Below are 11,875 nucleotides of genomic sequence, written 5' to 3'. Positions count from 1 at the left end.
GTACTGCGTTATGAGGACGCTCTGAGCAAACTGGCCCAGCTGATGGGCGAGAGTGACCCTGACCTGCTGGTGGAGAAATACCTGGAGCGTGAGTGGGCACAGGGTGGACGAGGAGATGGGGTTGCCCAGCATTGCCTGCACCGCTGTGCACCTTGCCCTGCCCGGGGGACTCCACCCTGTCGCCAGTTTCCGTTCTGCTGCGTGGGGTCCCTCCCTAGTCTTTCTCCTTCAGGGGTCCCTCCTTTGGGTCTGCATGTCTGTTTCTTTCTTTCTTTCTGCATGTTTCCGTCTCTCTTGGGCTTCCTCTCTCCACATCTGTCTCTCAACTCCCCCCCCCTCCCCCTCTCTTTCCTCTCTCCCTGTGTGGATTGTTTCCCGGGGTCTTCCAGAATCTCCTTTTACTCACCCCTGTCCCTCTCCGTTGTTGGCGCCCTTCCGTGGCTGTGGCTGTCACTGTCTCTGGCTATGACGGATAGTTTCTGCACCCCTCTGTTTGTACCTGTTCCTGTTTTATCTGTCTCTGTTTTTCTGCCTTTGTTTCTGTCATCTTTTAGCCCTTAGCGATCGATCGCTCTGTTTCTAATTCCATGCCTCTGGACCCCCTGAACCCCCCCAGTGGAGGAACGCAACTTTGCTGAGTTTAACTTCATCAATGAGCAGAACTCCGAGCTGCACCACCTTCAGGAAGAGATTAAAGAGGTGATCCAGGCCCGTCCTCCTCACACCCTCCCTGCCTCCCAGAATCCCATGCCCCGTCCCCAGGCCTGGAGTGGATCCAGCTGCTGCCCCTGCCCCTGCAGATGCAGGAAGCCTTGGTCGCCGAGCATGCCAGTCAGGACACCCGGCGCACCCAGCAAGAGCAGCAGTGTGAAGTGTTGCAGCAGGATGTGAACAAGGTGCACTCCGAGTCCGAAGAGCTGGAGGCACGCTTCCAGACTCGCCGAGCTCAGCTGGAGAAGCTGAAGGCTGGTAAGGGCCCAAGGCTTCCCTCTCAGCCCCAGCCTCTTGTTAGGAAGGATGCGATGAGCCTGTGGGGAGCGAGCGGGCCACTAGGAGGCATTTCATGGCCCGATGCATTTGCTTCTTGGTCCATCTCATACCTTTTGTCAGCCCATCTGGGGTGCATCTGTCTGTCTAGCCATTCTTTCATCCATCTGCCTGTTCATGAATGTCCAGGTGTGTGATTGTTGGAGAATAGGCCAGGGAACTTTTATATTTATTGGAGAATGCTAAACAATTCTCCAGAGCAATTTCTCATCTTCTCTCTCTTCCTTCTTTCTTCCTTTCCTTCTTTCCTTCCTTCCTTTCCTTCTTTCTTCCTTCCTTTCCTTCCTTTTTTCTTCCTTCTTCCTTCCTTCTTCCTTCCTTCCTTCTTCCTTCCTTTCCTTCCTTCCTTCTTTAGTTTTTTTTCCCCCTAGGTCCGGTCTCTCTATTATGTAGCTCTGAATAATCTGGAAGTTGCTATATATGTAGACCACACTGGCCTCAAACTCAGAGGTTCACCTGCTTCTGCCTCACAGGTGCTGAGATTAAAGATATGGACCACCAGCCAGCTGGGTGGCGGTGGCGAACGCCTGTAATCCCAGTACTAAGGAGGCGGAGGCAGGTAGATCTCTGTGAGTTTCAGGCCAGCCTGGTCTACATAGCAAGTTCCAAGACAGTCAGGGTTGTTACACAGAGAAACACTGTCTCAAAAAACCAGAAAAGAAAGAAGAAAAGCTGTGGGCCACCATGATAATCCCTCCTTTGGTGCCTCCTTGTGCACACGTGTGTTACAGATGGCCTGTGCACGTGTGCTGCAGATGGCCTGTGCAGACGGCCTGTGCACATGTGTGCTGCAGACGGCCTGTGTGTACATGTGTTACAGACGGCCTGTGCAGACAGCCTGTGCACACGTGTGCTGCAGACGGCCCGGCCCAGCGTCTCACCACCACAGTCTACTACGTCTAGCACTCCTCATTGACCCCTGTGCTGTCAGCGTTTATAATAGTGTCACCTATGTTGTCTCTGTGGATTCCTGTTTGGCTTTGTGCATTTTGTTGTTTTGGGGTTCATTTTTTGTTTTGTTTGTTTTTGCTTTTTGAGACAGGGTTTCTCTGTGTAGCTTTGTACTTTTCCTGGAACCCACTCTGTAGACCAGGCTGGCCTCGAACTCACAGAGATCCGCCTGCCTCTGCCTCCCGAGTGCTGGGATTAAAGGCGTGCGCCACCACAGCCCAGAGGCTTTGTGCATTTTTAAAAAAATTATTTATTTTTTATTATCTATCTATCTATCTATCTATCTATCTATCTATCTATCTATCTATTATGTAAACAGTGTTCTCCCTGCATGTATGCCTGCACGCCAGAAGAGGGCGCCAGATCCCATTACAGATGATTATGAGCCACCATGTGGTTCCTGGGAATTGAACTCAGGACCTCTGAAGAGCAGGCAGTGCTCTTAACCTCTGAGCCATCTCTCCAGCCCGGCTTTGTGCATTTTTAAAGTTAAAATTTGTGTGTCTATGAGTGCACATGAGTGTGCCATGGCACACATGTGGAGGTCAGAGGACAACTTGCAGTAGCCGGTTCTCTCCTACCATATAGGTCTTTGGAGCAAACTCAAGCCGCCAGGCTCGACAGCAAGAGCCTTCACCCACTGACCCACCTTGCAGCCCATATCTTATTTATTTACTTAAATAGTGAAACATTTTAAAAATCAGATTTATATATTTGATGTGACAGTGTTTTGCCTATGTACACCACACGCATGTGGTGTCACAGACGTCAGAGGAGGGCGTTGGATCTGCTGGAACTGGAGTTAGAGATGGTGTGAACCACCGTGTAAGTGCTCTGTAAGAGCAACAAGTGTTCTTCTTAACAGCTGTGCCGTCTCTCCAGCCCTGCCAAGAATTAGATGATGGTTTTTCCTGTTAGAGGTATGGGGATTGTTTATTGATTCTGGACACCAGTCTTTGGGAAGTACTTTTTTTGTATGGTTGGGCACTCTCCCACTTTCTTGTGTGAAATTTATCTTACATCTTGATAAGATGTACTCAGCTCTCTTTGTAATTAGTGGCTTTGTGGTGTAAGACGTCTTTACCTATTTGAGGTCGCAAAGGTATTCTCTTGTTTCTTACTAGAACTTTGTGTGGCTTTCATATTAGAGCCTGGGTCTGTCCCCAAGGAAGTCACATGTGTGGGACCATGCGGTGCCCAGAGTGTTTTCTCCTTATTCCTCCCTATGGAGAACTGGTGCCATTATCTGGTCCTGGCCCCCTTTCTTGTTTTCAGGGCAGCTGAGAAAGCTTTCAGGAGATTAGCCACATGGCCTTTGGGTCCCAGTGTCACATGCTGTTATATATCGGGTGTGAGTTCACATGGGTCTGTGGAAGGAAAGTACAGAGGCACTCTAAGGATGACATTGTTAGCCTTTCCAGCTGCAGGGGGATTAGCCTTTCCTGGACTGACTCTCTGTCGCTTAGCAAAGGGCTTTTTTGTTGTTCTCTAATTTACACCTTTAGCAAGTTAATTTCCGTATACCAAAACCTCTTATCTAAGCTCCCCAAAGGGACAGTGCCAAATGCAAATTCTCAGTTAAGAAATACCATGGTTTTCCCGGTTGTCCCCCAACCAAGGTTTGCATAGACTTTGAATCCCTAGGAAACTCTCAGATAAGACTTCAAACAGGCCGGTCGGTGGCGGCGCTCGCCTTTAATCCCAGCACTGGGGAGGCAGAGGCAGGTGGATCTCTGTGAGTTAGAGATCGGTTTGGTCTACAGAGTGAGTTCCAGGACAGAGCTACACAGAGAAAGCTTGTTTGGAAAACAAAACAAAATGAAACGAAACAAAAAAGACTTCAAACAGAAGGTACCGGACAAAAGGTAGCAGTCACAAAAGGCAGATCAAAGCCAGGTGCTGACCCTCTGAAACTGAACCAGCGGCGGCTCTGCAGGAACTCCCCTGACACCCAGATGTGCACCTTCCTCTTTCGGAGTCTCGGGAGGCTTCTCTTGAGTCAGATGGGGGGATGGCGTAGGGTAAAGATGGAGTGGCAGGAGACTGCTGTGGTTCATAGCAGAGCATACGTCTATAACTATGTTAACTCCACACACAGTCTCACTAGAAACTTGCACATTTTATTGTTGGCTTTTCATTTTTACGTTAATGAGGTGATAGCCCGCCAATGACTGTGCTATTTTTATTGACTTCTCATTTGTCAATATCTTGGAGTGTGTCAGCAATATCGTAATACAGTAGTGTATAATACATTGTAGGATGTTTAGTGCTGTCTTTGTCTTGGTTTTTGACTATTCCATTTCTTGGCATGAACATTATTTTGTGGGTTGTCCATCAAAACCAAGGATTGCAGAGCTTCAAGCATAGGCATTTCTTATCTTCCAGTCTGGAGACCAGAAGGGCTGGTTCTTCTGAGTGAGGGCCATGAGGAAGGGTCTGTTCCTGTGTGCCTCTGGCTCTGGCTAGCTTCCTTTCCCTGGCTTGCAACTTACCCAACTGTGTGTCTACACCATGCTTTCCCTCTGTTTCACTTTTTTTTGGGGGAGGGGGGCTTAAGACAAGGTTTCTCTGTGTAGCCCTGACTGCCCTGGAACTCGCTTTGTAGTCTAGGCTGGCCTTGAACTCACAGAGATCTGCCTGTTTCTGCCTCCTGAGTGCTGGGATTAAAGGCGTGCACCACTACATCCAGTTATTTTACTTATTTTTTTATGTGTGGTTTTGCATGTGTGTACATAGGTACAAGCGTGTGTGTTACAGTATGTGTGTATGTGTGTCTCCCTCTCTGCTTTATGACGTCACTTGTCCTCTGGTGTTAGGAGCTACGGTGCTCCAAGTGGCCTTGTCTCTTCCTAATAAACCCCTTTCTGAGGCACCGGGAAGGTTTAGACTCCCGACATGAGAATCTAGAGGGACACAGTTCACCTGTACTAGTCTGGTTGTTGCAGAGTCACCCTCTCTCTGCAAAGGGACAGTAAAGTGATTTCTGGTGGTTTGCTATTATTAGCAGAGTAGCCAAGACCCCTACAGGAAGTTAAACACAAAACAGAAATCAAGATACAGGTTTAAAGAATATCCAGAGGTGGCATGAAGCTTCTAAGGAGAGCAGCGGGAGACAGGCTCACGGCTCACCTGTGTGGGGAAGCAGGCCTCAGCTGTGGGCCTTCTGCCTGTTAGCCAGAGGGCCTGGGGTGAGGGCCCAGAGTGAGGTGTCTCCTGGGACGCATGTGTTCCAGGTGGGATCTGAGCCTAGGCATTATTGGGTTGGCAGAAAATAGGTTTGTTTCCAGCCAACATGTGCCACCCACGTGTGCCACCAAGGCGGCGGCGTCTCATCAGATCCCCTTCACCCTCTTGAGCTCTGAGGCTAGGTGGGCGTGGTTGCCTGACCGTCTGGGCCAGACAGACCCAGTCAGTTCCTGAGTGACCCGATGGCACGTCCCTCTCTGACCCCAGACATCCAGCTCCTCTTCGACAAGGCTCAGTGTGACAGCAGTGTCATCAAGGATCTCCTTGGGGTCAAGACCTACATTCGGGACAGGGACCTGGGCCTCTTCCTGAGTACCATCGAGAAGCGGCTGGTGCAGCTCCTCGTAGTGCAAGCTTTCCTGGAGGTCCAGGTGGGTGGCAGGGACTTGGGGGTGTGGCCCAGCTTGGCTGGGCCTGCGCTAACTCCAGACTCCCACACTCGCAGAACCATATCCCTTTGACTGATGCTGCTCTTCTGGCGCTGGGCCAGAACCAAGAGGACCCTCCAAAGAAGACTACCCCAATCCAGCCTCCTGACAACCTGTGAGGCTTGGGCAGAGCAGGGAAAGGCTGACTGGGGGAGGGGGGCAGACAAAAGGGGGCAGGACGGAGGGCTTGGGCATGGCTTGTGGGTTTGGCCTTCTGGGGCACAGGGGGTGAAGTGGGAGCTTGGAGGGAGGTGGGAGAGTGGGGAGATGGGGTGCTGGGACCCCAAAGGGAGGGGACAGGCCCGGGACACCTGGGATCTGTGTGCGAGGCAGAGCTATGGAATTGGACTTTCTTCCTTTCTCCCACCGAGGGAGGACTCCCCAGGTTTTGTGGTCAAAGAGGACTACCCTATGAGCAAGGAGGAGCTGCTGAGTCAAGTCGTGAAATCGGTGAGAGTGGGGCCCCGGGGTTGGGACAAGGACTTGTACTACCTGTCGGAACCCTAACGTTGTCCGCCCCCCCCTCCCCCGCCCCCGCCAGGTGGAGCTCCAGGAACTGGAGGAGCCCCCAAGGAAGCTGGACAGCAGCCCAAGCTTGACTTTCTCCAATACTCAGATGACCCTGTCAGGCCCCTCCCTGGGGATACCCCGGAGGACAAGCACAGTCCCTGAATCCATTCTGAGCCACAAGACGAGAGGCCGCGGTACCGGCTCCGTAAGCCACGTCACCTTTGGTGACTCTGGCTCGGCCGCAGGCCCCGTGACCTTGGCTTCTGCCAGCGCCAGCGGAGCGCTGGGGTCCAGGGGCTCCGTGTCGGGCCGTGGGGGCTACAGACACAGCAGCTCCAGCAGCTACCTGGGATCCACCGGCTACCTGGAGACCAGCCGAGGCCGCGAGAGCATAGGAGGTGGTATGCAGAGCCAAAGCATGGGATCGGAGTTGAGTAGGGGCTCCAGCAGCGGCCAGGCATCCAGTGCCCTCCCTGCCTCCAGGCCAAGCTCCTCTACCAGCAAGGACTCGAGGGGCCTCAACTAGGGCTGCAGGTCCCTTCCTGCCTCAGGTCTTGACAGCTCTTCTCATCTGTGCCTCCTTTTCCGCAGAGACTCTCCAATCCCTCTACGCCCAGGCCTCTTGAGTTCCCCCCATCTCTTCCCACCTCCCGCTCACTGTTAGGCCCCGTGTCTTGGCTTGGACTCTGTTGTCCCCCCTTCCTCCATGCTTCCCGTCTCTACCCCCTAAACTCTTTCCCAAGCTTCCCTGCATCTGATGCCTCTGTCTCCTAACTGGACTCCCCTCTATTGACTAGGTGAATTGTAACAATAGGAAATAAAGGTCAGAGCCCAGCCTTTTCCCCAGACTGCCTGGTGTGTTCAGACACGGCTTCATCTGTTTCCAGCGCAGGGAAAAATATTTGTGAGCCTGTTCCTGGATCTGCCTATTCCTGTATCCACCTATCGCTGCACCCAGCCACCCAGCCACCCAGCCATCCATCTTCTGCCTTTTCCCTGTTTCTGGCTCTGCTGGAATCTGTATCAGTTCAGACAGGCTGTGTTAGCTGCAGCAGCCAGCAGCCCCGGCGTCTGGCTCCACTATTCTTGCTTCTTTGTGGGTGAGTTAAGACCTCCCTTCCACACCCTGCTCTTGTCCCAGGCTGACAGAACATTTCAATCTGGAGTTTTGGTCCCGGGAAAGAAAACACGGCAAAGCAGATGTCAACCCTAGGAGGTTACCGTGGACCCAGTGGTCTCACCATGCACATCTACAGCAGAGCGGGCCTTGGCAGGGGTTGGGGGATGGGGAATGGTGGGTGGGACTTTACAGACAGCCCTGGCTGTCCCCCACAGTGGGCCATAGTGGGCTGAGTTTTGACCTAGCCAAGTCTAGATGAAATTCATCATTTACCCTCTAGGCGTCCCTCCCTCCAAATGGGCGAAAACAACCTGCACTTCAAGGGAGATGGTGAGAATAAAGCACCTTGATTCATGGGAAGCACCTGCCACAGCCTGGCCTGACTAACACAGATCTCAGCAGAGCCGGAAGTGGGGAGAACGCAGAAAGTGGGTGATGGATGGATGGATGGATGCAGGTTGTATGGATGTCGGCATGCAGAATGGATGCCCATGACTAAGAACATTACCCAGCACACTGTCAGTGCTGTGCACATGGCTGTTACATTGTCGTTTGTCAAACGAGAAAAAGTCTGTACATTTTCAGTTCAGATACTCTTCTAGAACTATTCCCGGTGGGTGGTGGGTGGAGTCTCCGTAAAGAGAGGCAAGGCTGTGGTGAGTACTGAGTGGTTGGGCATGCTGGCAGTCGGAAGCTGGGGGCTGCCTGGGATCTCTGGGAAATGTCTCCTCACCCAGGCGAGGTCATGGGGCAGCGAGAAGGCCCTTGTCAGATGTGCATCTTGGACTTTCAAGCCTCCAGACTGTAAGAACTTTTTGTATTTTATTTTATATTAGGATCTCATGTGGTTCAGCTTGGCCTTGAACTCAACATGTAGCAGAAACTGACCTTGAAGTTATGGTTATTGTCTTGCTTCCACCTCCCAAGTGCTGGGGTTACAGATGGACACCACTGTGTCTGGTGTATGCAGTGCTGGGGATCTGACCCTGCTCTTCATGCACACTAAGCAAGCACCCTACCAGCCGAGCTACAGGACTGCTGATTTTGTTCTGCAGCAGTAGTTTGGATCTGGAGGGTCTCAGAGGCCTGTATGTCGAAGGTTTGGTTATCAGCCTATGGCTTTCTTAGGAGAGGTGGAGACATCGGGGAGGTGTGGCTAGGTGGAAGAAAGTGAGATCACTCGGGGGTGTGCCTTTGAAGGAGATATTGGGGCTCCAGCCATTTCTCCTCTGTATGCTTTCTAGACTCTGAGTTGCCTTGTTCCATCCAGGCTTCCTCCGTGTTCTGCCTCATAAGCCCAAAGGCAATGGTGTCAGGTGTCTGTGAGCTGACACCATGGATTTAAAGCAAACATTTCCTTCTTATAATTGATTGTTGTAGGTGTTGTGTCACAGGTGCGTGGGTGGCTCAGGCTGTGGCGTTCACCCCTCACTGGACACCTATCCTCCCTGGTGTTTTGAGTTTTGATTTCTTTTTCTTTTCTTTTTTTCTTTTTCCGGAGCTGAGGACCGAACCCAGGGCCTTGAGCTTGCTAGGCAAGCGCTCTACCACGGAGCTAAATCCCCAATCCCGAGTTTTAATTTCTTAACCATATTTCAATAGAATAAGAATAAAACAAAACCAAAATGAAGTATCTAAATCCGTGTGCTCCTAATATTGTCTACAGATACATTATGATTAGAAAATGTAAATGTACTGGTTGTTTTTTGTAAACCTAGACACAAACCTAGACATCTCTGGGAAGAAGGGATCTTGATGAGAAAATGCCTCTACAAGACTGTCCTGTAGTCTTGATTAATGGCTGATGTGCAGGGCTCAGCACACTGTGGGTGGTGCCGCCCTGGGCAGGCGGTCCTGAATTGTATAAGAAGGCAGGTTGAGCAAGCCATAGAGCACAAGCCAGTAAGATGCGCCTCTCCATGTCCACGGCTTTTGCTTCAGTCCTGCCTGCCTCGAGGTTCCTGCCTTGCCCTGACTTCTCTCAGTGATGGAGTGTGACCAAAGTGTTATAAAACAATTAAAGCTTTGGGCCGGGCGGTGGTGGCGCACGCCTTTAATCCCAGCACTCGGGAGGCAGAGACAGGCGGATCTCTGTGAGTTCGAGGCCAGCCTGGGCTACCAAGTGAGTTCCAGGAAAGGCGCAAAGCTACACCGAGAAACCCTGTCTCGAAAAACCAAAAAGAAAAAAAAAAAAAAAAAAGCCTTTCCTTCCCAAGTTGCTTTTGGTTATGGCCTTTACCATAGCAATAGAAAGCTAAGAATAAATGTTTCATAATCTACTTGTATAGTGGTTTTACTATAAACTTTCTCACTAAGAGGTGAAAAGCCAAAAGTGTGTGTGTGTGTGTGTGTGTGTGTGTGTGTGTGTGTGTGTGTGACCGTTTGCACATGTGCTGAACCTGAAATCATCAATGCAGAAGAAAGCAGTTTTGAACACACAAGAAACAATTATAAAAAGCCCTGAGCACACACTAGGTTCATCCTTTGGTGCTTATTTACTGCTCACAGAAAGGTTTGCTTCCCTAAGCAGGGGTTTATCTTATATCACAAGTGCAGAAATACAAACTGTGGCAGCCACAGACTCAGTGTCATAGTCTATCGGGGACCATGGGGGTCCAGCCCCTCGATAGTCCCCTCCCAGGGTCTGGGAAGAATCTACAACCAGCTGATAATTAATCTTTGATGAAAAGAAATGAATCTATGTACACAAAACTCCTTAGTCCATATACTTTATTATTCTGTGACAGTTACAAGCTTATATTCTGCTCTCATGCCTAGCTCCTTTTTTGCCTGATTTCTCTCTACACTTATCTGCGGTCCCCTCTAGGTTCTATCTTAATTCCTTCATCTTAGTTCTGCCCCTTCTAGGTTCTCATCCATCTTGTTTTTTCCCATATCATCTTCTCTCTCATCTTGTTCTTCCCCATCTGGCTCTTCCTCATCTTCCATCTGGTTCCTCTAGTACTCTCTTCTAGCCCTTCAATCTAGTTCTTCCTCATCTCAGTTTGTTCCTCTCAAGTTCTTACCCATCTAGTTCTTTCATTCTCTTTTCTCTTCTCTGTCCTCCACTTGCCCTGGAAGTCCTGGTATATATACACTTACAAGCAGTATTCCCTTAGCAGTGCAAAGGCAGGCTTCCAGGGTCAAATGGAGGGGTGATAAGAATCACATAGAGGGGCAATAACCATTAATTATCATTTGCAACCCCAAAGGGAAGTGACCAATGGGGAAATGAATTAACTAAAGGCTAAATTCAGGTAATATCTAAGAAGAGGGCTCTTATGTGCTCAATTATAGTCTTAAACGTGATTAGTAGAAAATGTTGCTAGGTCAATGGGAGAAAATAAAACTGCCTTCTTTTTTCCAGTGGCTCCTATCTTTCCAAGTTATCTGCCATTTTTCTGCAGGGTGGGGGAAAGTGTGCTCAGTCGCTAGGCAACCTGTATACAGCTAGATGCCTCTGGTGATAGTTAAAGGGAGATCTGGAACCAGAGGTAAGGTTTGGGAAAGGAGAAAGTTAAGCTTAATTGGCACATCTGCCAGGCCTTCTCAAACAGGTAGCCTGGACTCTTAAGTCTGTTCTTAGAGAGTACAGAGGTATCTCTGATAAGGTTCTTTCCTCCATCTGGGGATGGACCTGGCCGGATGCTGCCAATGAGGCTTGAACTGGGGTTCTGGCTGAGCATAGCTGTCAGCACAGAAGGTTATTTAAATATTCCTAGAAGTGGTTAGGTAAGGAGTTAGAGGTCTATAAAGTTAATAAGATTGTAAGAAAGGAGGGTCTGAGCTAAATTGTGTAAAGCTATTATTTAACGTCCACCTGACCTAGGCAGTGTCTCCTTGTGGAATTTACCTTAAATCAGGAGACTAGCATGTGGACTGTTATTACTGCTAGTCCTTGAAGGTGGCTAAGGGAGATATCTGATTCCAGAGAAAGCCTTTCCTGAAGCTGTTCTCCAAATACCTGGAATGTGTATGTCCAGAAAGTGATCAGTCCACACTGTTAGCCCTTCTTAAGGAAAAAATCAATTGGGAAAACTATGACGGCACACATGATTTTCATAACCGAAGACAGCTGACATATAACAAGCCAAATAACACCAAAAACTCCTTGGAATTTGGCTTCCTCTGGAGGAATTCCCTGATTCCTCCAGTTAGTGACTTTGCCATAACCAGCTGAGTTCTTATGATATTCCTGCGGCCCACAGCAATAGTCACGGTTCTGTTGCTGTGAAGAGAAACCATGACCAGGGTAACTCCTAGGAAAGAAAGCATTGAACTGGGGGCTTGCTTAGTTTCAGAGGCGAGTCCATTGTCATCATGGTGGGGAGCGTGGTGGCATGCAGGCAGGCATGGTGCTGGAGAAGGAGTCGAGAGTTCTACATCTTGGTCTGAAGGCCAGGGCGGGGTTCATTGGGGAGGGCCCAAACAAGAGTGACACTAGGCCTGGCTTGGACTTTTGAAACCTCAAAGCCCACCCCCAATAACACACTACCCCAACAAAGCCACACCTCCCAATCCTTCTCAAACAGTGCCACTCCTTGATGACTAAGCATTCAAATACATGTGCCTG

At 49.9% G+C, this 11,875-nt stretch overlaps 1 protein-coding gene across 1 annotated transcript; it reads left to right on the top strand.

Annotated features, from left to right (window-relative positions):
* Positions 1–6: 6 nt before the first annotated feature.
* Positions 7–7,662, top strand: LOC119087065 (coiled-coil domain-containing protein 114-like). Its single transcript, XM_037201667.1, has 8 exons — positions 7–88; positions 617–699; positions 801–969; positions 5,452–5,615; positions 5,690–5,787; positions 6,044–6,122; positions 6,214–7,282; positions 7,583–7,662. The coding sequence occupies exons 1-7, from the start codon at positions 43–45 to the stop codon at positions 6,706–6,708; spliced, it is 1,134 nt and encodes a 377-aa protein (XP_037057562.1). The 5' UTR covers positions 7–42; the 3' UTR covers positions 6,709–7,282; positions 7,583–7,662.
* Positions 7,663–11,875: the final 4,213 nt, after the last annotated feature.

The sequence above is a fragment of the Peromyscus leucopus genome, unplaced genomic scaffold (genome assembly GCF_004664715.2).
Source record: "Peromyscus leucopus breed LL Stock unplaced genomic scaffold, UCI_PerLeu_2.1 scaffold_1049, whole genome shotgun sequence".
In the NCBI taxonomy this organism is placed as follows: Eukaryota; Metazoa; Chordata; class Mammalia; order Rodentia; family Cricetidae; genus Peromyscus; species Peromyscus leucopus.
Note: the sequence above shows the minus strand (reverse complement) of the source record. Positions and strands in the feature narration are given on the sequence as shown.